Source organism: Microcebus murinus, chromosome 8 (genome assembly GCF_040939455.1).
Source record: "Microcebus murinus isolate Inina chromosome 8, M.murinus_Inina_mat1.0, whole genome shotgun sequence".
Taxonomy (NCBI): domain Eukaryota; kingdom Metazoa; phylum Chordata; class Mammalia; order Primates; family Cheirogaleidae; genus Microcebus; species Microcebus murinus.
Window position 1 is genome coordinate 9,227,653 of NC_134111.1, and position 26,620 is coordinate 9,254,272.

At 45.7% G+C, this 26,620-nt stretch overlaps 1 protein-coding gene across 2 annotated transcripts in view; it reads left to right on the forward strand.

The window, feature by feature from the left end:
- CLASP1 (cytoplasmic linker associated protein 1) overlaps positions 1 to 24,371 on the forward strand; it is a 257,602-nt gene extending 233,231 nt beyond the window's left edge. For both annotated transcript variants that reach the window (XM_076005464.1, XM_012747788.2), the window contains 3 exons: positions 11,304 to 11,510; positions 12,868 to 12,984; positions 21,282 to 24,371. In XM_076005464.1, the coding sequence (XP_075861579.1) occupies positions 11,304 to 11,510; positions 12,868 to 12,984; positions 21,282 to 21,368 (411 nt within the window). In that variant the 3' untranslated portion in view covers positions 21,369 to 24,371. The remainder of the gene's footprint in view (positions 1 to 11,303; positions 11,511 to 12,867; positions 12,985 to 21,281) is intronic.
- The last annotated feature ends 2,249 nt before the right edge of the window (positions 24,372 to 26,620 follow it).

The window sequence follows — 26,620 nt, forward strand, 5'->3', positions numbered from 1 at the left end:
TTCTTCTCATCTTTCTCTTATTTTAACCAATCTGTCTCCATTCCTTGGTTCTGTTTTTTAGGGCAAAAGAGTTAGATACACATAATGTTTGTGTTGTAGGCGTCTTGTTAGCATATTAATATGACACATAATATTTCTCTAGTCTTCCATTTTCTTGTCATTACATTCAGTACATTTCTTTGAAAGGATCTAGAATGTTTCTAGACTCAGTTACTGTATTTGTCATACAAAGCCAGCCTATTTTCCTGTCTTGTCAGTTCTTCCAAAGTGTGTTTGTCCCAGAGTGAACTCTCTTGGAACTTTCTTCTCACAAGAAGTTAGTTGGTCTTATATTCCCAGACAAAACCCAGGCTTCAGCAGGAAAGGAAGAACAAGAGACCTGGCAGGTTAACCCACAGCTGCTCTGAGAGACCTTGGCACCAGATGTCTTCCTCTTGCTGGTGAAATGTTACCACACCAACACGCACGGTAGCTCTGGCTGTGGAACTGCAGCAAGGAAGTACAAGTTCTGGTAACACATTTCTGTAAACTGAAGTTTGCCATAAATGCTCTTAGGGAAGATGGATGAGGTAGATAACTTGTTTTCTCATCCTATAAGCAAGGGTCCATGTTCTTTTAAAAGAAGCAATATGTACAGAATATTTTTCTTGGATATTGAAAGTGTACCAGGTATTAAATCTATCTTAGACACCATCCATCCTAAGCTAACATAGATGTTCTGTACTAAGCAAGATAGGAGGATTTGAAGACCAGTTTAGAGTTTTCATTTCAAAAATTGGTGTTTGTCAGCTTAGACATAATGTTTTCATAGTCTCTAATTGAATAAGTAAGTCTCTTTCATTATCTAACTCCCTTTTTATATTTTTAGTAAATGAATTTTGCTATTGCGTTTCTAATGCCTCACTAGTGAAGTTACTGTGGTTTATGGTAGTGTTAGCATTTAACGAACACCTTAACCATTTCAGTACGGCACTCACTGGCTGTGAAACCTCGCCCACAGCCAGCACTCATAGTCTGCATGATAGTTTGTGCTGTGCATTGATGACGGATCCGTTTTCCTCTTGTGTGATGAGGAAAGCTTTAAAACACTGAAAGCAGGCAGCTTTACTTATAATGTAAATCAGAATAGGTAACATATACATATATGTTTTCATTACATTATTTTTAAATGTCCACAATTTTATTTTGATAAATGAAAAATTAGAAAAGTCATATCACGGCTGATGGCTAAAGTCGATGCTCGGCTGTGCGCGTGCATCTGTGGTTATCGACCATAGTCGACACTCATACTGAAATGGTGAAAAGGATAAGGCCTTGGGAGTGACCTTTTGAAATCTTGAGCCCATTTTCTGTTTTTCAGTATAACTTTGTTCATTTGAACTAACTCTTCTTATTTTAGAATTTTTAGTCTGTTTGAACTATACAGCATCCCTCCTTTTGTGATTAAGAAGAGGGGATTTAAAAAGAGAGCTGATACTATGCAGAAATTCTGGGGTCAGGATGAGGTATGAATCTTGAGGCAGAAAACCTGGTTTTCAGTGCAGCTTCTCCTGTTCTCTAGCTCTCTTGCCAGTTTCATTTTTATGTAACCCTGGATAAGCAGGACTGTTGTGAAAATCAAAGTTATATGATAGGGAAGTAAGCTTTTAAAACTGTCATATGATGCACCAATTTTGCTACATAAAACTTCTCAAATAGCCTTATTTGTTTCAGAAGCACCCATTTCTTGGGAAATAATTGATATGCTAATTATAAATTATTTTGTACACATTTAATGCAAGAATAGCTGTTGCTCCCAGTCATTGTGTCTTGTGTATAGTACCTATGAAAATGTTTTATTTAAACCTGAAGGAAGTACCATCTCTATTTCTTGAAGATACTCCATAATTGAGACTTTTCAATCATTAGAGTTAGCTTTTTCTGAACTTTGCCACAGTAGTGAATATTCAGTTACGTTTGCCTATTGAAAGAGGAAAATGTTAGCATCATATTGTGTCACTATATTGGGTCATCAAACAGTTCTTACCACATGTACAAAAGTCCTGATGTTTAAGGCATCAGAATCCAGCTTCAAGTGGTTTGGCTTGTTTGGGGAAGTTTGATTTTTACATAAATATAAAACAACCATTTTTATAACTCCAGGGGTTTTATTTTTAAATCATTACTAGTTAACTTTATATTGTATCACTTTAAGAAATTAGAAAAGCAAAATCATACCAAAGTTATTTTAAAAAGAAAAGAGAAATTCCTGCAACTAGCTATCTGGCTTCTGCTTTGCCCAGTGTGATGTGTCTTACCTGGTCCTTTCAACAAATGCTGTGGCCAGAGAGAAGCAGCAGTGTGCCAGAGATGGCATGTTATCAAGCTAATGTTCTGCTTCAAATACCAGTTAGAATCACTAGTTGAGCTCGTCTCAGCCAGACCCGCTGCACTCGGGAATGGCCCTTTGATGCCTCTCAGAGCAGCAGGCATGTGTGTGAGTGCGTTCTGGGGGGCAGTACACTGCGTGAACCTGGGGAAATGACTTCACTCTCCGGACCTTGGTTTTTCCTTATCTGTTAGCCCAGGGAATGGACTAGATGATTATCTGTGTTTCATCTAGCTTAGAAGTTGCTATTGAGTAACAAACCTAAATCCTCATAGATTCTAAATCTGCAGTTTTCTGTGGGCCCAACTTTGGGATGTGACCAGAAGCCCCCTTTCCTTTGTAAGTTTTTGCTTTTTAATAAAAAGACAAAACCAAAAACCTATATGGCTTCATAGAGAGGTTCCAAGTTGTTGAGCCAGCAGTCTGACACTAATAGCACAAACTCTGATAAAAGGTTTATTATTGGGGGTGAGAGGTTGGTACTGCAGTCTTCAAGGAGCTTATTTATGGTGTCTAGTTGAGGTTAAAGCAAAGAATCAGAATCAGTGTGTGCTTCACAGTGAAGTGCACCAGGAGTTCAGAGTGGGCGAGAATAGTCAAAGAAGAGTTACTGAGGAGGTTGGAACCTGAGATGGGCTGAAAAGGAGCAGGTATGGAGAAAACTCTAATAGCAACGAGTCAAGGCTGCGTGGCCCAGGGAGAGGGCCTGGGCTTGGAAGACATGCCTGGGTTCAATCCCACTGAACCGAGATGGCAGGAGCACTGGCCCTTTCTGTGAGCCATTTTGCTCTGTGTGTCCATGGAGATGCTTATTCCGCCTCCAGACTTGCGAATTGCCAAGCCACGGTGTCCAGCTCTGAATGGCAGCTGCTTCCGCTGCTGTTCAGGAGGAGGGAAGTAGTCCTCCTCACTGATGAACTGACCCTCCTAGGAGCCAGATGTGACTCCCACACTTCAGGTCTGTGGCTTCAGAAAGAGCGACTGAGTGTGGAATTTAAAGACCTGGGTTCACATGCTACTTACACCAGCTCACTGGCTGTGAGACTGTGGGCAAGTCACAGACACTGTCTGGATGCCTAAAGAGCTTGTATGCTAGCTTGGGGTTGAGGGGGTGCTTGATACCCTGCCCTGGGGGTGGACATTAAAGTCAAGTGAGATAATGTGGCTGACATTGTTGAAAATTGAAGATATTATCTTTTTTATCCTCTATTGAAGAGAGTGACTGATTTTAAATAGAATTGTCAATTCTTTAAAATTCTGCACGAAGCAGATGTAACTCTGCCTTTCTCTAAATACATCTAAGAGGCTATTTTATTTTATTTTATTTATTTTTTTGAGACAGAGTCTCACTCTGTTGCCCGGGCTAGAGTGCCATGGGGTCAACCTAGCTCACAGCAACCTCAAACTCCTGTGCTCAAGCGATCCTCCTGCCTCAGCCTCCCAAGTAGCTGGGGCTACAGGCACGCGCCAGCATGCCCAGCTAATTTTTTCTATATATTTTTAGTTGGCCAATTAATTTCTTTCTCTTTTTAGTAGAAATGAGGTCTCGTTCTTGCTCAGGCTGGTTTCGAACTCCTGACCTTGAGCGATCTGCCCACCTCAGTCTTCCAGAGTGCTAGGATTATAGGCATGAGCAGCCGTGCCCGGCCCTAAGAGGCTATTTTAATTCAATTGAATAAACTCTAAAACATTAATTAAAAATACAACCTGCATCTTATGGTTACTGCTTTGTCTGGCTGTGTCCTTATTTGTGCTGTAGTAGCTGGTACATTGTCAGCATTAGGCTAGAAAATACCATGAATTTTTAGAGGTGGGTGTTAGAATTAGAAATGCAGAGGAGGAGCCTTGTATGTGCTGGCCTCAGCTCGTCTGATGCTGAGCACCCTCCAGAGACACCAGCGCAGCCTCTGCCGAGTCCTCCAAGGTGGCAGGACACAGTTACCGGTATCCTGGGCCCCCAGCCCTTCTTCCGGCTCCTTGTCATTGGCCCTAACTCTAGCCCTTGGACTAGGACAGAATAAATCACCCACCTAAGAGCCTGACCTCATTTGAAGATTGTGTTGCCTTAAATCTGCTTTTACCAGAATCTGTGACAACTGTCTTGTTAGACATCATTTCATCGAGACACTGCCCCTCTTAGGGTCTTTGAATCTCCCTGGAATTTTTTGTGTGTGCGTTTTTCAGGGGAAAACACTCATCATGTAGATAAGATTTTATTATCTGAAATAATTTAAAAATGCTTGATTTGGGTTTTCCTTTTCATTTTACTGATGAGGAAAACTGAGGCCTGGAAAGCAGAAATTTACCCCAGGATCACCTGGCTAGTCCAGAACTCAGGTCTCCAGACTTAGAGGCTGGAGCTTTTCTTCTCTCCCCGCTTTGGACTGTCACTGCAGGTTCAGGTCCATGTTGGCAGTCCACTGCCAATCCCAGAATTATGTCAGTGCCAATCTGGGGCGTTGGTCATTTTCCCCGTGGACTGGTGGATACCTAACTCAAGTGTCCATCAGATTTTTATAAAGTCTTTCCAGCCTTTCCCAGAAGGTGGCGCCAACCTTTTCTTAGCTTCCAGATGAGTGAGGAGCCTAACTCAGGATTTTCTGCAAGAGTTCGATTCCAGATTTCTGGATGTTTGCTTTTTTTCTTTTTTTTTTAACTCAGCCATTTACTCTGATGTGCTGGTGACAGAGCCAGATCAAATTTTGTTAACTTAAAACCTTTAATCCAAATGTTGAAAAACTTCTGTGCTCTAAAAGAAAGAAACCTTATCTTTAAGCAAACATTCATCCATATTCTGAGTGATGGTCCTGTTTTTAAAAGCTAGATGTGAAAATTATGCTTTTCATAGCTAGACACTATTTTTTCACTAACTTTAGTTTTTTTGTTTGTTTTTTAAGAGATAGAGTCTCTTTCTTTTGCTCAGCTGGAGAACAGTGGTGCAGTCATAGTTCACTGTAACCTCAAACTCCTGGGCTCAAGCGATCTTCCCTCCTCCCACCCCAACCTCCCGAGTAACTAGGGCTATAGGTGAGTACCACCACACCCAGCTAATTTTTAAAATTTTTTGTAGAAACAGGATCTCACTGTGTTGCTCAGGCTGGTCTTGAACTCCTGGCCTCACATGATCCTCCTGCCTCAGTCTCCCAGAGTGCTGGGATTACAAGCTTGAGCTACTACACTCAGCCTATTTTGCTAATTTTAATAGGGAAGAATTCCAATGTTTCTAACCAGACTGTAATGAAATCAGCAGAATTGGAATAGTTTGGATCATTCAAGGCAGATTATAGCCAAAAAGTCATCTTCATCCTGGTTTTTGAATACCACTCCATTTTTTAAATCCTTGGCCACTTCTGACCACCCTGTCTACTAAGCAGTATTGTTCTTTCTGTTGCCTGTGTTTACTTTTGCTCTCTGTTTGCTTACATTTATAATCTTTGCTTCTTATGTTACATAGAACACAGGGGCAAAACCTAAAGTTCACCCCAATTCAGGCAGCTCGCCAAAGCCAGGGGCTTGGCATATAGAGGAAAGTCAAGAACACCTACCTGTCTTGCCAAAGCCAGTGTGTCTCTAACTTCAGTGAAAGTGAGGCCTCAAGCTACCCATCTTAATGTGTAGCTTCTGACATTTTATTTTCAGACATTTCAGGAACTTCCTCCCCTCAGCCCCCATGTTAGATATATATGATTAAATGCTTCATGCAGGCTATATCTAGAATTCCTGGGTTTTTATAAGAGGAAATTCTCCTTGGGTTTGAGTTTCAGCACAGCAGATCTGAAATGGCCTGTTTTCCCTGCAGCTCACTGTAGGGTAATTCGCTTCAACCTTAATGGCAGTGGCGCACAGGGGAGGGAGGAGAGGAGGGGAGCCTCATGATTGAGTTCTCACTGCAAACCTGGTGATTTATTGCCTTGTCTCACGTTGCCTCCCCGAGGTGTGCCAGGAGGCTTTTAGCATGCTCCTGTGGAGACTGGAAAGTGGCCCTGCTGACTTGAATCCCAGTCTCTCCAAAATCCATGTTCTTTCCACCCACTGAGCTGCTTCCCACCTCCCGATGGGATCTTAAACATCAATTGCTGTACATTACTGTTTTCTAACTTCATAGGTAACTTAGGTATACTTACAAGGTCATTCAGTGTTTTCTGATCCATTTCTTTTTTCCCCCAAGTTTTAAAACTAAGTCATAGAAGTCCCTCAGCTTTCTTTCCAGTGTGTTGTTACACTTGCACCCAGTGATTTCTTGTTATAGAAAGCCTGTGGTTTCTGAGCATGGTTCCAATGCTGGACCAGGTTAGACAAAAGAAGGGCTGTCTTCCCTTCCACTTTTCGCCACCCGCTTAGCTGTGTGTAACTCAGCCACGTAGCTGTGCAGCACGAGCCTAGCTTTCCCGCACACACCTGGCGCGGTCCCAGGGAGCTCAGGAGCAAGAAGAGCCCTTCATTTGAGGTGATTCATTGCCTGATGGGGTTCTTCTAAGAAACATGCCAGCCCTCTTCCAACAGCTGATTACTGGAAAAAAACCTGAGCTAAAGTCTCCTTTCCATAGAACTACTGTGCTCTCTTTCCAGTATGTCATCTAGAATAGGACGCTCTGGGCCTTGTACAGTTGACTTTCCCACAACCTAGGTTGGGCGTTTGTCGGTGCCTTGCCTTGTGCCTCATCTCTGCACTAGCCCCTTAGGAAGAACGGAAATGCAAGTCAGCACGGCATGTCCCACAGTGGCTTTGTCGGTCTTGAGCTCTAAACATCTGTATACAATGGGGAAATTAGTTCAACAGTTACTTACTGAGCACCTAGTGTATACTGGACATTGTGCCATGTATGGGGATAGAAAGATGGCTGAGATGAAATCTCACCCTCAAGGAACTTTTAGTCTAATGGGAAAGACAGTTTCAGCATATTGTTCACCTGCAGTGATTAAAGTGTGCACAGGAGGCTTCCTGGGGTTCGGTTGCAGCGAAGCCTAAGAGTGACTTGGCCAGGGGCGTGGGCAGGGCCAGGAAGCACCAGACAGGAGGGAACTAGGTCTCCTGAGAAACTCAGGCATGGCCATCAGGTTAGCATTTCAGAGATTGCTGGAGAGGGCAGGCCTGTCGTGGTCTTGGCACCAGCCACCAGGGGAGGAACTGGCTCACCAGTGATTCCTGTTCTCAGCATGCTCAAGGTGGTGAGTGGTCCTTTGTAAGACTGGTGGGGGCAGAGCTCTGCTGCCAGGCTTCACTCTGGTGTCATTCCTGCACCAGGACCCAGCCTACAGCCGTTAGCTGTTTTACAAGTAGGATGTGCCAACCTAGTTTGTATGTTCTCTCTCTCAATCCGGATAACTGTGAAAGTCAGTGATTTTAGATCCTGTTTTAGAATTTTAAAAAATAGAGACTCTTACTACAAGAGTACGTATCTTGCCAGAGGATTAAACTGAGGTTCATCCACTGTACCGCGCTCAGAGGCTGAGAACGTGCTCATGTGACTCTGGAGACTGCCCTGCTCAGGGTGAAAGGTTAAAGGTCATGCACGCACACACACACACCAGGGCCAAATAATACTCTGCTTTCAGGTGACTTGTGTGGGAAAAGCTACATTTTGCAGGAGATCGAGTGGACAGGAAAAAAATATTACAGGGGGCTTCCTTTAAGTAGTTTCGTTCCCATACGTAGGTAAATGCAGCGAGGCGCTATGAGTATTGTGACGGAGTTCGCGCTTGCTAACGGGGGAAGGTCTGTTCATTATACTGCATGCCGTGCCAGGGAAGGCCGCGCCTGCTTCCTAGACAAGGCAGAGGCGAGGCTGAGGGCCCTTGCGCTGGAGGAAGCCCTGCCAGAGCACCAGAGAAGCCTTCTGTGGACTCTTCTACTTCCCGTCCCTCAGCAGCCTCCTGCTGTCTAATCCTGGCCAACTGCAGCAACGTGTCACATCGCCACCATCCAGCCCCTTCCTGGGCCTTGGCATCCTCACACTGCCCCTCTGCATGGACCTCCCTTACCCTACCCTGCACCATGAGAGCACAGCCTGCTTCTTCTCACCTCTGTGGCCTGAGCTCTGGGCTCAGTCTCTGACACACAGGAAGTAATGCTAGATGAACTAACATGCACGCAAAGCAGAAGGCAAGAGGGACAGCGGTTAGGAAAAAATAACAGCCTCTACCTTTAAGTTCCTAACAAGGTGATGAGGCTCATGAGAGTAGGGCATGGCCTTTAAAATAAAATTACCTCTCTGCAGTGCTTTGCACCCAGACCTGACCTTTCATAGACAAATCTTGGGTTCTTGGCACCTGTCTTCTGACCTGTACACAATATTTACCCTTAAACCATGCTGATCTGGGTCTCCAGGTTGGCTTGTAAAGGGATTAATACATAATCCCTGTAGGCCCCCACAGATGGCTGCGTTGTGTGCACTAGGGCACTGGCCAGGTGGTGATGGGGGCAATGATCTTATTTCATGAGACTCCTAGCCTTTGGTCAGTGCTGCAAGGAGACAGCAAATCTTGCTAGGGAAAGTTCAAAAGGCCTCTGATAAGAAAGAAATGTGACTTTCAGAATTGAGGGAGCTATGGCTTCTTTAAACAGGGATATGTTCTCAGGCAGGAGAATGAAATTCAGTGCATCAGTAAGTACTGAACTCCTGCTTTGCTGGGTACTTAGGTAGGAAAAAAACGTTCCAGCCCTCGCCTTTTTGGTGAGAAGAAACATGTCAAAATATCACTAAGAATACAAAGTAATCTATATGTGGCACCATGTGAATGTCGCAGGCGGAACAGGAGTTAAGGGAAAAGCATCGTTAGTCTGATGGTCAGGGCAGCTGGGGAGGGGCAGGGACACATGGCAGCCATATTTGAGGAATACATTTGAGTTTTCTAGTTCAGCAAAGGGGAGTGTGTGAAACGGAGCTAAGCAGGGGCAGCTAGCTAACACCACAGAGCATTGCCCTATGCTGGGAGGACATGTGAGGGACACTGGCTTTGTGGGTGCTGCACTCTGCCCCTCCCACCTAGAACTGGGCTGGGCTGCTAACTTCCCTGGCCTCAAAAAGATAGTTCAAGTAGATTTTTTAAAATACGTTTTACTTGCAATGTAGGGTAATATAATCATTGCAATTTTTTTTATCTAAAAAGTATAAAGAGGAAAATAAAGTTACCCATAATCCTGCCACCCTGAGAAAAGGAGTGTTCACCACCTTTTGTGCATTTCCTTCCAGGTTTTTTATAGTGATCAATGCAGGTATTGGACATGAGTAGCCAAAGCCCACATGGAGCTTCATAGTGAGTGTCCATTATTAGCAGCATGGTCAGCCCTCGATGTGTCGGTTGTTAAATGAGATGAACGTGGCTTGTGGTGTGGGAAGAATTTCCCTTTCCTGTCCCACAGAGCAGAGCCGACACAGGGACTGGCGCAGCACACTCTCTGAAGGGAGCCCCATCCGCAGTGCAGTGGAGCCTTGAGCTGCAGGCAGAGCCAGGCCTGGTCTGGAGCCACGGCTGGGGAGTCCCGAGGTCCACCTCTGCCCCTCCTGGGCTTCTGGGGGCAGCACCTCAGTCAGGGCCCCAAAGTGACCCAAAGCAGAGCAGGTGGACTCTGAGCCCAGGTCTGGGCCTGTCCGCCACATGGCTCGGGTGGCCTCCGCAGGGCCCTCCTGGCTGTCTCACATGCTCCCTGACTTCCTCCCCCCCTTCATGCCCATGACTAGAAGCAACTTTCCAGATGGCCCATATGCTCTTTTCGTTGGTCATTCATTGCATAAATCACTAGAGCTGTGGTGATTGAAGCCTTGGGCTGGTAGCCTTTGCCTTGTTGCTGTGGAAAGTTAGAGCTCAGTTATTTTGAGTAGCAGAACACACTGCAGAGAGGAACCTGGGTGGAATGATCAGTCCAGGGCCTGGCGGTAGAGAAAAGTATTAGATTTGCATTGTATGTCATAAGAAGATGCAAACCTGTTTGTAGCCTGGTGTCTTAATTTATGTATCATTTTATATAATATATGTACTCCTATGCTCTTAATAGTAGTAAGTACCATTTACTGAATATCTGCTATATCTTGGATGTTACTCATCATTCATCCCTATGACATGTCCCCACTTTGCAGATGAGGAATGGAGTGTGAGCACTGGGTATTAGGTGACTGGGACTTGCTTCCAGTTCCCTGAGCCAAAAGCCCAGGCTTTTTCTATTATGCCTCTGTCACGTGCTTTCTTCCTCACTGGGTTTGCACTTAGCTTCCATCTTCAGTATGAGGGGGTCTTCTGTGGCCCTCCCAGAGTTCAGAGGCTGCTCCTTTGACCATGAGGTGGTCATTTCACACATTTCCTTAAAAGTGCAAGGTGAGTGGCCTTCGTGAGCACAGAGTCCTAGAAAAGCAACTTTTCACAAGCTCCTCAGGAAAATGCTTCTGGAGGCTTCTCCCTGAGCCTTCCCGACTACCTAGCAGTTAGGCTGCTTTGCGGGAACGTCAGCAGAGCAGTCACTCTGATTTCCTTCCAGGTTTCTCTGCAGGTACTCCAGTTATGGGTATCCCACGAGCCGTTGGAAAGCATTAATATTTTCAGGTCCTCCTAATCTTCTAGGGCAGAGATTCTCAAGTCTGAGTGTGTGTGCGAGTCTCCTGGGTGCTTACGAGCTTGTTTGCTGGTCCCACATCCCCCAGGCTCTACCTCTGGGTCAGCAGGTCTGGAGGATCCCAAGAGGTTGCGTTTCTAACAAGTCCCCAGGGCTGCTGCTCTGGGAAACCACTCTCGTAAGGCTTTGGAGGATCCCTCAAACTTGCCTCTCCATGTCCCACACTCCCCTTTACAGTGAACAATCTGAGCTAGAGGAAGCAATGGCTGCCGTTTGGCATTAAGTGAGGTCACTGTTCTTTGGCCTCTGAAATAGGACAGAAGTGAGGTTTGGTCTTTCTCCTCGGGTGGCACATGAAACTCACAGTCAGGGAACTGTGTATTTCAGGTGGTGAGAGCTGCTGAGGAGGCCGCGTCTACGCTGGCAAGTTCTATCCACCCAGAGCAGTGCATCAAGGTGCTCTGCCCCATCATCCAGACGGCCGACTACCCCATCAACCTCGCCGCCATCAAGATGCAGACCAAAGTCGTCGAGAGGATCGCCAAGGAGTCCTTGCTGCAGCTCCTCGCTGACATCATCCCTGGCTTGTTGCAGGTGGGCGCCCTCCAGCTGGCCTGTGCGGGCTGAGTCAGCAGAGCGGCTGCTCCCCTGGAAGCAGTGGGGGCTTCGTGCTCCTCCTTCACTGGTGGGGGCGGGTAGGAAACCCCAGACAGTGACCCCCACGGCACGACCTGGGAGGCTGTGTGGCGGGGTTGCCTCACAGCCTTCTCTGCTAGCCTCGAGCCCACTCCTCCTGAATGCAACATGGAGACTTCCCTGGTGGCTCACAGAATGAACTTTCTATTTACTGTAAACATATTTTGATTTTTTTTATTTGTTTGTTCTTTCAACAAACCCGTATTGCATACTCCTGTGGCCCCAGCTGTGGGTGCGGTGGGCTGTGGAGCGTAAATCAAATGGTCCTTGATCTCATGTAGCCAACAGATCCGTAGTGAAACTCGTGTGAGCACGGGGCATTGAGCGAGACACACTCTGGCAGACAAAAGGTGTGTTCCACTGTGTGGCACTACCGCAGGGGGTTACAGCCTACTACAGGACACGGTGCAGCCATGCAGACGGACGGCCGTGCCTGGGCTGCGGAGGCGGTCTCCAGTCTGGGGCTGCGGAGAGAGGGCTCATGCAAGAGGTGGTTGGAGTTGGCCCTGAGGAGAAAGGGGGTTTCACTGGGGAAAGGTGGAGATGAGCCAGCGTCACATTTAATAAATGCTAGTGTTTGCTGAGTGCTCGACTTGGGGACTTGAACACTTAATTGCGGACAGCTGGATTATTCCAGACAGAGGGAAAGGCACAGAGGGTGAGAAGTCCAAGGCTGTTTGGAGCGCAGTGGGCAGTCCCATTTGGGTGTGGGGCCAGGGAAGAGGCTGACAGGTAGATGGAGGTCCAGTTGCAGGGGGCACAGATGTCTGGCTGTGGAACCAGATGTTCCCTAGCAATCATTGGAAAGCAGAGAAGTTTTGCCCACAAGAGTGGGTACTGTCATTCTCATTTCCTTAAAGGAATTTTCACTTATAAAATTAGCTTTACCTTTGGGAGAAATGTGAACAAAGCAAATTATAATCCTCCTTGGTTTCCTTTCTCATGCTGTCTCTCTCACGATGTGTTTTGGGTGGCAGCTGGTTGTTGAATGGCACCTGTGTGGAGGCAGACCCAGCTGGGACTTGCCAGCCTCCCTCCTCCACACCCCAGGAACCAAGTCACTCTTGCCACTAAGTTTTGATCTTTTGGGGGTGAAAGCTCTCTGGGTTCAGTTGCGGGGCTGAGGTATATCCTGGTTGTTATTGACAAGTCCAAGGTCGAACTATGGGGCATTTGTGGAAATGTTGGTGAAATACTGACTGTGGAACAAGCCTTTGATCTGATTTCTTTTCTGTGTCCCTCTCTGGCTCTCTAGGGTTATGATAACACCGAGAGTAGTGTGCGGAAGGCCAGCGTGTTTTGCTTAGTGGCAATTTATTCCGTAATCGGAGAGGATCTGAAACCTCACCTTGCACAGCTGACAGGGAGCAAGGTATGTATAGTGTTACCTGGGCTGATGTGCACACCTGGGCGCTGCCAGCTTGCCATCAATCTGCTGGGCTGCAGCTCTGGACTCCAGACAGGTTTTGCTCATTGCAGGTGTTTTAGTTGGGCCTTATTTCTCCACAGGCATTTTTCTAAAGATAAAAATGACCAACTATATAGTGAAGTCATTTTAAGGTGACACTAACATTACACAACATAGTTGATCCTCACTCTAGGTTTTGAAATGATGACTTTGAGCACCAGAAGAAAAACAACTTTGTTTAGAAACCAGCTGTTTTCTCGTAGAAACACTAAAGAAATTGACCCGATCACTTATCAGATTGCTGATTCAGGCTGACTTCCTTGTGTGCATCAGCAGCAATAACAGCTGGCTTCTGCCTCGTGCCTGCCACGTCCCAGGCGCAGTTCTGTGCACTTTGCATGCATTGACTCATGTTACGACTACGTCCCTGTGGGATAAGGACAGTCATCCCCCCAATCTGCCCAAGGGCGCACAGAGATCCGACTCCAGGAGCCAGGCTTCTCACTCACTCTGCTGCCTCTCATGTTCCTTGAAGAGTGTTCTAGAATCAAGGGAAGGTCTGTTGGCTCACTGAAGACGAGAGTGGCTAGAGGGCTTATTGGTTTAAATGTTTAAAAGAACAATTCCAATCTAAAAGGCCGGGCCAAGTGAGAGCTGGCGGAAGCCCCGTCATGACAGGAGAGGCATGAGGCAGGCTGACTCCCAGAGAGGGGCTGACTGGGCCTGGGGCCGCCTTTGGGGAGAGCACATCTCTATGTGGAGTATAAAAATTCCCTGGCAAAGATGTGGGTACAAACCACTCTGTCCAATCGAGCCATTGGCAAGCCCGAAGCCAGAAGCACCTGGCCCTGCTGCTTTTGAGAAAAGGAATGGGCATGTGAGCCCCATTTGTTTCCGAGTCACGCTGCTGCTTTGACACAGCGGGTGGAGATCACAGCCACAGCCTTGCTTCCCCAGAGTTCTGGGCCACAGCACTACCCTGCTTTGTCCAGAGTAGGTTTTCCCAGCCTCAACCCTGCTGAGACTTTGTGCCACCTTGTTAAGGGGACTGTCTTGTGTTTTTTAGGAGATTTAGCAGCATCCCTGACCACCACTATCTAGATACCAGTTGTGACAATCACTGATACCTCCACACATGGCCAGATGTCCCCGGGTGGTAAAATGGCCACCAGTTGAGAACCACTGGTCCAAAGGAGACAGTTTCCTCTTCTTGCAGACAGGAATAGGCAGGTAGCCCTGCGGGCTCCCCTCTCCTGCTCCTAAATAGGCCCCTCATCAGCCCCTGTCCCTGGCCACCACCCGATAACCACTGGGCAAGAGTCGCCCTGCTGTGTGTGGGGTCCCGGCACTCCCTATGTCCCCATCTCTCTCAGGGGGTTTGTAGATGGTTCCTGGTGACGGTTGAGGACCTAGGAGATATTATTCACAAAGGGAATGAGATTTGTCAAATGTAGAATCCATTCCAGAACAACACGAGTCAGACCCTGGTTTTTTCTGGCATGTTTTACTTTCCTGAGCATGAGAGCTGTCCTGTCATCTCATTTGACCCTTCTGAGAAGGGACTGAGAAAATACAGGTGTTTTGTCATCACCATTTGGCAGTTGACCAGCTGCTGCCACTCGTGGTGGTGCCCGGGGTCAAGAGCTACGTTCCCGACCAGGAGCCAGTGCTTCCCCTCCCCAGTGCCAGCTTCAGACGGCTGGGAGGGCTCAGGGAGGCGGCCTTGACGCCGTCCTGCTCTGGTCGCCCAGGTCATCCAGCCATTGGCTGTGGTAGCTCTAGTGCATTGGTAAGAGCTTTGTAGGCTTGTATACACATTTCCTAACACAGATAAACCTCCCGCTTCCTAAAGGAAAAGGGCAGCTCACAGAATGTGGTGCTAAGTCTGCCTCAGTTTCCTAGACTAGAAACAGAATCAAATCATGGCTCCTTGTTTCCATGTGATACCAGGCCTATGGGAACATTCTCGCCCATGGCTTAGATGAGGTTGATGAATGATGCCGGGGTCTGTAGAGAAAGGCCTGATACGAGGATAGAGAAGGAACCTGTGTGGTACATTTTGAGAGATGTCTCATTTCTGTGGCAGCAGCACTGGCTTTGGGTCAACCTGCCTTCTAGTCTCTGTCCCCCCTGCTTACAAGCTATATGCCCTTGAACAAGCATTCTTTCTTTTCTTCAATCTTTTTATTGTGCTATAATACCTACATTTAGTACTTTGTCTCTATGAGTTTGACTACCCTAGATATCTCATATATATGGTATCATACAGTATTTGTCCTTTTGTGACTAGCTTATTTCATTTAGCATAATATCCTCCGAGCTTATCCAGGTTGTAGCATGTGTCAGAATTTCCATCCTTTTGAGGGCTGAATAGTATTCCATTGGGTGTATCTATCACATTTTATCTGTTCGTCTCTTGATGGACATTTGGGTTGCTTCCCAAGTAAATAATGCTGTCATAAACACTGGTACAAAAATATCTGTTAGAATCCCCACTTTCAGTTCTTTGGGGTATATACCCAAAAATGTGATTGCTGGATCATACAGTAATTCTATTTTTAATGTTTTGTGAAACCTCCATACTGTCTTCCCCAGCAGCTGCACCATTTTGCATTCCCACCGACAGTACACAAAGGGTTAGTTTCTTTACGTCTTTGTCAACACTTGTTACTTTGTTTCTCTTTACTTACTTTTCTAATTGTCATCCTAATGGGTATTTCTCATTTGTTGAAAAGATTATCCTTTCCTCATTGAATGGTTTTGGCATGTTTGTCAAAAATCCTTTGACCGTCTGTGTGAGGATTTCTTTCTGGGCTTTCTGTTCCGCAACAGTGGTCTATCTGTCTTTATGTCAGTGCCACACTGTTTGATTACCGTAACTTGGCAGTCAGTTCTGAAATCAAAAGCGTGAGTCCTACAACTTTGTTCAAGATCTTCTTTTGGCTGCTTAGCACTTCTTGATATTCTATGTGAATTTTAGGACTGATTGTTCTATTTCTGCCAAATTCCTCATGAGGATTCTTTTATGGATTGCATTGCATCTATAGATCGCTTGGGTGTTATTTATATCTCAACAATATTAAGTCTTCTAACCCATAAACATGGGATGTCTTTCCCATGTTTGTCTTCTTTCATTTCTTTCAACGTTTTATAGTTTTCATTGTGTAAGTCTTTTTCACCTCCTTCATTAATTCCGAAGTATTTTTTTCTTTTTGTTGCTGTTGTAAATGGAATTGTTTTTTTGAACTCCTGACCTTGAGCGATCCTCCCGCCTCGGCCTCCCCAGAGTACTAGGATTACAGGCCTGAGCCACCGCGCCCAGCCAGGAGTTGTTTTAATTTTTTAAAATTTCCTTTTCAATGTGTTCATTGATACTGTGTAGGAATGCAATTTATTTTTGCTTGTTAATTTTGTATCCTGCTTTGCCAAATTTATTAGTTCTGGTTTTTGTGGTTTTTTTTGGTATAATAGAGTTTTCTACATATAATACTATCTACAAACACAGATAATTGTACTTCCTTTGCAGTGGGGATGCCTTTTATTTCTTTTTCTTGCCTAATTGCTCTAGTTAGAACTTTCAGTACTTGATTAAATGGAAGTGGTAAAACCAGGATCTTTGCCTTGTTCCTGCACTTAGAGGAAAAGCTTTTACCATCAAGTCTGATGTTTGCTGTGGGCTTTTCACATTTGGCCTTCACTATGTTGACAGAGTTTCTTTCTATTCCAAGTTTGTTGAGTGTTTTTATCATGAAAGGGTGTTGAATTTTGTTAAGTGCTTTTTCTATACCAATTGAGATAATTATGTGGGGTTTTTTTTCCCCCTTCATTCTGTTCATTTAGTGTATTTTGGTATGTTGTACCATTTTTGCATTCTGGGAATAAATCTCACTTAGTCATGGGGTAAAATTCTTTTAATTTGTGCTGAATTCAATTTGCTAGTTCTTACTGGGAATTTTTCCATCAGTGTTCGTAAGGGATTTTGGTCTGTAGTTTTCTTGTAGTATCTGTCTGCTTTGGTATCAGCATGAGGCTGGCTTCTTAGAATGAGTTAGGAAGTATCCCTTCCTCTTCAATTTTTTTGGAAAAGTTTGAGAAGGATTGGTGTTAATTTTTCTCTAAATGTTTGGTAGAATTCACGAATGAAGCCATCTGGTCCAGATTGTTTTGGGGGGTGTGGTAGGAGTTTTCTTGTTTTGTTTTGTTGTTGTTGTTGTTGTTGTTTTGAGACAGAGTCTCACTTTGTTGCCCAGGCTAGAGTGAGTGCCGTGGCGTCAGCCTGGCTCACAGCAACCTCAATCTCCGAGGCTCAGCGATCCTACTGCCTCAGCCTCCCGAGTAGCTGGGACTGCAGGCATGCACCACCATGCCCGGCTAATTTTTTGTATATATATTTTTAGTTGGTCAATTAATTCCTTTCTATTTTTGGTAGAGACGGGGTCTCGCTCAGGCTGGTTTCGAACTCCTGACCTTGAGCGATCCGCCCGCCTCGGCTTCCCAAAGTGCTAGGATTACAGGCGTGAGCCACCACGCCCGGCCTTGTTGTTGTTTTTAAGAGACAAAATCTCACTCTGTTGCCTAGACTGGGAGTGCATTGGTGTAATCATAGCTCATTGTAACCTTGAACTTCTGGGCTCAAGTAATCCTCCTACCTCAGACTCCTAATTAATTAGGACTACAGACACATACCACCATAACTGGCTAATTTTTTATTTTTTTGTAGAAACGGGGTCTCACTATGTTGTCCAGGCTTGTCTTGAACTCTTGGCCTCAAGCAATCCTCCCATCTTGGCCTCCCAAAGTGCTGGGATTGTAGGTGTGAGCCACCATGCCAGCCTGTCAGGAGATATTTCATTACTGATTGAATCTCTTTACTAGTTACGAGTGTACTCATGTTTACTTTTTCTTCGTGATTCAGTGTTGGTAGGTTTTGTGTTTCTAGGAATTTGTCCACTTCATCTAGATTTTCCAGTTTCTTGGCATAAAACTGTTCGTAGTATTCTCTTATAACCCTTTTCATTTCTGTAGAATCAGTAGTAATTTACCCACATTCATTTCTGATTTTAGTAATTTGAGCCTTTCTCTTTTCTCTTAATCCATCTAGCTAAAGGTTTGTCAGTTTTGTTAATCTGTTTTCAAGAACCAACTTTTGGTTTTGTTGATTTTTCTCTATTTTTCTATTCTCTGTTTTGTTTATTTCTACTATAATCTTTAGTATTTTCTTCTGCTAGCTTTGAGTTTAATTCTGTTTTTTTCTAGTACTTAAGGTGTAAAGTTAGATTGTCGATTTGAGATCTTTCTAAATATAAGTACGTGAAACTGTATTTCCCTCGAAACACTGCATCCCAAAAGTTTTGAAATGTTGCAGTTTCATTTTCATTTGTCTCAAGATGTTTTCTAATTTACCTTGTGATTTATTCTTTGACCCATTGGTTGTTTAAGGGTGTGTTGTTTAATTTCTACAAATTTGTGGATTTCTCAGTTTTCTATTACTACTGATTTCTTATTTCATCCCATTATGGTTGGAGAAGAAACTTTATATATTGTTTTAATCTATTGAGAGTTAATTTTATGGTCTATCCTGGAGAATGTTCCATGTTTCCCTTGAGAATGTTGGCTAGAATGTTCTCTGTATTTCTGTTAGATCTTGTTGGTTTATTGTATTGAGTCCTCTTTTTCCTTATCATCTGTCTGGCGGTTCTGCCCATTACTGAGAGTGGGGTGTTAGGATCCTCTACTATTATTATAAAACCATGTATTTCTCTATTCAGTTCTATTAATATCAATTTTTGCTTCATACGTTTTGATGGTCTGCTATTAGATACATGAATATTTATGATTGTTATATCTTCTTGCCGTAGTGAACCTTTTACTAATTTATAATGTCCTTCTTTGTCTCCTGGAAGCTTTTTTGCTTGAAACTTTATTTTGTCTAATATTAGTATAGCCACCTCTGCTCTCTGTGGTTACAGCTATTTTTGTGGAATATCTTTTTGCATACTTTTTCTTTCATTCCCTTGTGTCTTTGGATCTAAAGTGAGTTTCTTACAGACAGCATATAATTAGATCATGTATTTATCCATTCTGCCAATCTGTCTTTTGATTGGAGAGTTTAATCCATTTACCTTTAAAGTATAATTGGCCCTGTGTTTCTAAGGGTTTTGGCTCTGTGGATTCAGCCAACCTTGGATCAAAATATTTGGGGGAAAACATTGCATCTGTACTGCACACGTACAGGCTTTTTTTTCTTGTCAGTATTTCCTAAACAATACAGTATAACAACTATTTGCATAGCATTTACATTGTATTAGGTATTATAAGAACTCTAGAGGTGATTTAAAGTATATACAGGAGGATATACATAGGTTATATGCAAATACTATGCCATTTTATATTAAGGACTTGAGCATCCTCAGATTTTGGTGTTCAAGGGAGGTTCTGGGACCAAATCCCCATGAATACTGAGGAATGACTAATTCCTGATAAGGGGAAACTTCTGTCATTTTGCTGTTTGTTTTCTGTATACCTATAGCTTTTTTGTTTCTCATTTTCTACGTCACTGTCTTTTGTGTTTGGTTTTTCTAGTGAAACATTTTAAGTCCTTTCTCATTTCCTTTTGTTCTACGTGTAGCCGTTTTCTTTGTGATTGCTGTGGGGACTGCAGCTAACACCGTAAAGTTTTAACAACCTAAAGTGAATTTGTACCAGCCTTATTGAGCAAGCTTTCAGAGCCCCGGCTTTCTCGTTAGCAAAGATGTGAACATGTTCTACTTACTGCAGAGGATTTTTGTGAGGCTCAAATATGATCAGCATAAGAGCTCATTGGAAATTGTTGAACACATGCACATTATGACTTCTGTTATCATTATCTTTTCTTCCATCGTGCAGTTACATTCTAGACCTGACTAGAGGGATGAATTCGTGGTTTTGAGTTGAGAATAAGTATAACAACTCACTTACAACCAGCCTTTCATTGAAATATAACTATGTTGTCTTCTAGATTTTTTTCCTCTTTATGTGTTAGGACCTGCTGTCTTTACTGCACTATGCTAAGGCATATGGGAAAAGCAGTTGTCTCTGTCCTGCCCTGAAATGGTACAGAATGCATCTAGGGAACAGGACTGACACATGGGGAAATGGTGCAGCAGCCCGGGAGTGACCAACATGTAGTAGACATGCTGGGACAGACCCCAAGGGCTAGGTCCTGGGCCACTGGAGCAGGAAGGAAGGGATAGGCCTCTTGGAGGAAGTACAGCTGCACTGGGCTCTGTGGGATCTGCACGGGGAGAAGCAGCCAGCTGCAGGAAGAACCCGCATGAGCAGCTTGAGTAGGAATTGGAGAGGTGTGGTCAGGGGACACGTTTTCTGAACAAGGATTGCAGAAAGCACTTTGGAAGTGTTCTTGTTGCTCTTTATTTTGCAGGTGAGGACACTGGAGTCCAGAAAACGATTTGCCCAAAGTCACACAGCTAGTTTATGGTGGAGTTGGTTCTAGAACTTTGTTGAGTATGTTGAGCCTCAGAGCATTAAAACCCTTGTGTAAAATGATGGCACTTTTCATCATAGCGCTATAAAGTTGTTAAGATTTTAAATGGGGGGGTGTGAAAAAACAACTGTGTATCCAGTGTAAATTAACATGAGTGCTTTGTGCAGTTGGAAAGAGTAAGCTGGTGCGACGGGTACTGCCACCAGTACCCCACAGACTGACGGTTGAGGTGCCGCAGGTGCTTGCTGCAGACACCATTGTGTGGAAAAGCAGAACACAAGTCTGTATTTTACTGTCTGTGTTTATGTGACATACACACTTAGAAAAGTGTTTGGTAGGATATGTTCCAGTGGAGAGCACCTTTGGGGGAATGGTGGGGTGGGGGTGTCAGGGAGACTTTGCCAGTTGGGAGCTCTGGAGGGTTGCTGTTCGGTTTCCACAGTGGGCGGAGAGTCCTGCCTTCGCGTGCAGCGCGTGTGTTGCCATGAGCGTGTCTTCAGGGTCCCTGAACAGCTCTCCTGCCTGGGCTGGCTTGTATTGTCTGAGCCCCACAGCCTGTATGGAGCAGGGCAGACAAAGGCTGTGGACAGCAAATATTTCGTCATTCACTTCGTCTTACAAGTGGTGTGTCACAGAGATTTTTATGTGCATCTGCCTCTGCAGATATCTGTTTCCTGGACATGCTGTTTTCCTATTGTTAACTTGGGATTTTTCTTCCTGTTTTCTACTTTCTGATTGCTTTTCCTCTTGCTAATTCATTTTTGTTTTCGCTTTTCAGATGAAGCTACTAAACTTATATATAAAGAGGGCCCAGACCACGAACAGCAACAGCAGCTCCTCCTCCGACGTCTCCACGCACAGCTAGTGGCAGCGCCAGTCTCTCGTGTAGACCTAGAAGCAATCGGTGGTGCCTCAGAGACCTCTCCCCACCCCGCCATCGGCTGCCCCGTCAGTGCAAGGAGGCCCGCAAATATTTATTACAATCAGTATTTTGGTCCCTTCCAGCTTTTGTGTAGAATCTTACTGGTATTGAATGTAAAGGAAGCAAGGCCTGTGTTGCAGTCTTCACACAAAACAAAAGGAATCAGAGAAGAAAAGAGCCATACTGAAACATGTCTTGTACACTGCTGAGATCAGGAACCGTGGGGGCACAGTTCAATCAGAGCTGTCTAGCCACTGCTTGGTAAAAAGTAGCATTTTTTTTTTCAGTTAATAACAGATTTGGGGGGTGGGTGGGATGTTACTTTGTGTTCCTCCTTCTTAGCGTATTCTCTAGTGAGTGTGGTCTGTGTGGGGCAAAGCCAGCCCCTTTCACAGCCAGCACCGTGAAGGGTTGTCTGTCTTTGTGTTTTGAGACCTACTAAAAATGGGAATCAAGTCTTGACAAGCAAAGGAGAAAAGCCTGAAGATGGCCTTTTAACAAGCACTGGGAATTTCACTTGTCTTGTCCAGACGGGAGGCCAGCTTGCCCTCGCTTTTAGCATAGACTCAGGCGTGCACCCTCCGAGTCTCCCTCCAGCCCTCTACCCCAGAGCTTTCATGCAAAAGAATCCTTCACGTTTAATTCCAGACACAAAAATAAGGTAAATTTATAGTGTCATTTAGGGATGCATGAAATGGCATTTCACAAGGCACAGAAGATAGAAGAGAAGTCGTCTGTTGTACTACTAAGATCTCGGGGATTCTGCCAGGACCCTCGTCCTCAAGGGTACTTGGTGACTCAGATGTAGCATGATCTTTCTTCTCCCTGCAAGCTTTGCCTAAGCTGTTCAGTTCTGAAATGTTCTCCGTTGATCTGGTCAATGGCGACTTTACCATCTCAGTTTTGACTTCTCTATTTAATTTGAGATTAAGAACAAAGTATAGAGACCAGCCATCAGAACCATTTTTTAAATTATTTTATAAACCAAAGTACTTCCTTGATTGTTGAAATAGTCATTTGTTTAAGGAAAAAGTAATTATGATACGTGGCAGATTGCAGAAAAATAGGAGTTGAAAGGCTTTTTTAAAAAAAGAAAAGCCCACTTTTAGAGTGTTTCCTTTCCTTCCACAGGGAACCACCAGGTCCCCTTTTTAACCTCTTGAGAGTGTGATCGCTCTAATAAAAGCAACTGTAGATTTGAAGTCTGGTTGAGTAAGTGTTGAGTAAAATTCCCAAGCCAAATGGAAATTATTATTACAATCATGACGACTTCTATTGTCTCCTACTGTTCCATTTTAGATCTTTTAAATTGAACTGATTTTTCCATGAGGAAAAAGCTTCTTGATGTTAATTTTAATGCTGTTCCAGTGCAGAGTCCACTGCAGCCGGTAGGCCGGATGGCGGAGGCTGGGGCACTCGAGTGGTGGGTGCCACCGCTGATTTCCACAGACCCCCCTTCTGCTCTGACCCTCTAGATGTGATGTGGGAAGTTGCGAAAGACACGCTTGGACACATTTGGAAATAAGCACTGAAAATGAAGGCCCCCGTAATGCCTGGGACGGTGAAGCCAGGGTGCGGCCGCTGCTCTGTGTGTGCGCGTGCATGTGCATGTGGGGGTGTCTCACACGCGTGCAGCGCCCCACTGCCGCTGTTAGGGAACTTCAGGGGTACATTTTAAGTGGTCAGATACTAGTGACTGACTTTGGCTCAAAACTAGCAGGACCAGGCCTTACTTTCATTGATAAATTTTGTTTGTTAGTATTTCATTAATAGTAGTTCTTTTTTATACTGTACAAGTGAGTCGGGGCGTCTTCTGGCTACTCTGTTGTAGGAGCGCGCGTCTGGCTAGGCTGTTTACGGGCTCCTGTGTGTATGCCGACCGCAGTTAGGAACACCTCCCTCCTTGAGCTCTCTGACTCCCAAAAGGTCGGTCACCCAGTCCTCGGTGTTGTTGGAAGGATCTCGAGCATTGCCTGATGTCCTCTCAGTACTCACAAAGGGCTAGCCTTGAATGTCACTCGCCCAGGCTTCAGTCTCCCGACTTAAGAGAGGAACAGTCACTTCACGGATCTCTTGGCCTCGATTTGAAAACCGCTGCCCGCTGCACCGAGGAGACTCGCATGCCGCCGCCACCTCACTGGGACGGCAGCTGCGCCCACTGCCGCCTCCCGAGCCTGACAGCTGCAGCTGCCTTGCCTTGCCGCCGCCTCCCCGCAGGGCCCCTGCTCCGACGAAACAAAGAACACAAAAGAGCAAAGCACCCAAAACTGTTGCCTCCCCTGTCTACCTGACTGCAGGGCCCTGACGCCCCCTCGCCCGCCGCCCGGGCCGGTCTGCCCGACTCGTTCCCCTCAGCCGCTGCCTCCCTCTCAGCAGGGTCTGGGCAGGGGCGGCCGGTCCTGGGGCAGCGGCGCCTTGGCGTGGCGCGCACTGTGTGCGCGTCCCGGCCCTGTGGCCTCGCCACAGCCTGCCTTTTCTATGCGCCTCACTTGCTTACCACCCTGTGCAGGTAATGCAACCAGTTTTATCTCATAAATCTTTTTCTTTCCCTGCCACCCTTTATTTATCAAGCATAATGTTACACTTTGAAGGACAGCAAATGAGAACTTTGTAGAATCCCACCAGGACTTTGCTAACAATAATGTTTGGAAATGAAAACAGAAATGCTGTGAAAAATATCAGCCACCAAAATAGTTTTGCTGGAGCTGTGTTCACACGCATGGTCCCCACACCCCCAGGTTGGGTGGGTTTTTTTGTTCTTTGGGTTTTTTTGGGCTTTTTCATGTTACATTCATATCTGTATTTATATCTTATTTGTTTCACTTTCAAGTGTATCATGGCAAATGTACAGATTTTTTTGTTAATAATGTGCTAGGATTTGCTAAAAAAGAAAACAACAAAAAAAACCCTTTTGAGTTTGCCCTAGAATAAATGAGACCTAATTCATTTCCTGCATTGCTGCCGTCTTTTACCGTCTCCAGAACGTGGCCATGTCTATGGAGAATTCCAGAGGAATGTGTCAGGAGAGCTCTTTCTCCTCATGATGTAAACAGGTCAACCTGGGGAAATGTCCCACCTGCTGGGTCCCCCGGCAGTGGCTGCTGTGCCGCGTGTGCAGGCGCAGGGCTGGGAGGGATCCTCCAGGGTCCATCCCCAGGACTCGTCATCTAGGGAGACTCCGGTCATCTAGTGAAACAAGCCCTGCATCCATTAAGCACCAACTCCCCGTTCCTCCCTCCTGGAACAAGTGCTCCCTGTGGTCACCTGCCCTGCCTCCCACTGTGCACTCGGAAATGCAGGGAGGGTGCAGTCACGCCCGCCCTGCTCCTGGTGTGCTCCGCATGTGCAGCCAGAGTCCATTATTCATTAGCAAATGTGGAAAGCCCCGGGGACGGGGCCCAGTTCAGGCATGGCAGGCTGTGCAGCTTTCCATATTCGGTTCTCCACCCCCTGGTGCCGTTGCCCTTCTTATCCAAGGGCTGCCAGGAAGTCCTTGCTCTTTTTAAGAGGGTCATAGGCCATCAGTGTTCTTGGCTCTGGGAAATCTGAATGGTCTTCTCTCTAGAAAAATGCATCTCTCCACTCAGTTTCACACATAATCATAGGAGGTTCCAGGACCTGTGGAACTGTCTGAGGGCTCCAGGGTAAAAGCCTCTGGCTGTAGGACCCCTGCTCTCACGTCCTTGAGGCAGCTGACAGCATTAACATCGTTTGTGAGGCACTTAACACTTTAGAAGAATTCTCATCTGCAGCATCTCACCAAGTTTTACACCAATCCCGTGATACAGTTAAGGGAGGAAATGTCACACCAGGTATCCAGATGAGGAAACTGAGGCACAGGAAAAGCCCCAGCTGGACAGTGACGAACACAGCTCCCTGGCCTTATCAGGACTCCTCAGAGTGCATGCATATCAGGATCCCCCGGGGCTGGTGAGGTGGAACGCAGGGCGCGCCCGCAGCAGGGTTAGGACAGCAGCCTGAAAACGTGCATTGCTAACAAGTTCCTGGGGGGTGTGGCCGGGGGAACCACACTTTGAGAACCGCGTAGGGGATTTGCTTTAAAACATGACAGGTAGTTGGTCCCCAGGGTTTGGGATGACCCTTGAGACAAGCTGTTGAAGGAAACAGGGCTTAGTCTCAGGATGTCATTTAGATCATGCCCATCATTAAGGGTAACTATGGTGACCCGCTAACACAGTATCCCAACAAGGACTTTGAGGGTGGAATGGGCGCCATCAGCGGAGGGAAGCCTCCCTCCTGGGAGAGCTCTCCCCAGCAGGCTCAGCCATTTCCTCCGGTATTTATTAACCTGCTTCGGTGGCTCCAGGCAAGAACGGACAAAGGTCATGTGAATGGGTATCTAATCCCAGATTATGTATTTAAAAGACATTAAAATGCTTCCACACCGTGCCCTCCTCAGATTCCCACCCTGCGCCCCGAGGGTGACTCTCCAGGCCCTGGGCCCTGGGCGGCGCAGCCTTACTGGGCCAATTCCCCGCAGCTCTGGGACGCCTCTGCCTCCCTCAGCGCCCTGCGGCGCCTGGGTTGCGGGGAACAGTGGAGGCAGGCAAGGCCACTTCCTGCCGAGGTGGTGGTTCAGCTGTGGCCTCCGCAGCCTCTGCCCTCCCGCCGTGGGGACCTGGAGGACCCCAGTCAGTTTCCCTCCTCTGGGCTCCTGCCTTCCCACCTGCAGTCCTGCCGTTGCCCCAGACGCGTGCCCATCCTTCAGTAGTCTCGGTTCCTGTTGTCTTGTCTCCTCAGGAGGTGGATTACTGTTTATTGTGTGCTGAACAGTGTACCTGAAAAATTATATAAATATTTTTGTGGCCTGGACGATGTCATCTTCCTCCAGAGAAGATTTATGTTTGTTTTTGCCAGGAACTTGGGGCATTAACAATTTGGATCATATTTCTCCTAAGGGGGATGAGGCTGTCAAAAGCCTTGCATGGTATCTCGATTTTCTCTTCTGCAGCAGCAGGCATCCCCAGAACACAAGTTATCCAAAACATTAGGCCCAACTCTCCAGATTTCCATTTTCTCTTGCAAATTCCTGGCAATCTTTCACTACCTTGTTAACTTTCTAGTACCATCAATCACATTTTCAAAATATTTTGTCCAGCTTTTCTAGTTACCTTCTGCAAGAGGGTTTACCCAAAATTATCCACTATATACCATTATCAGAAGAGGAAATCCTA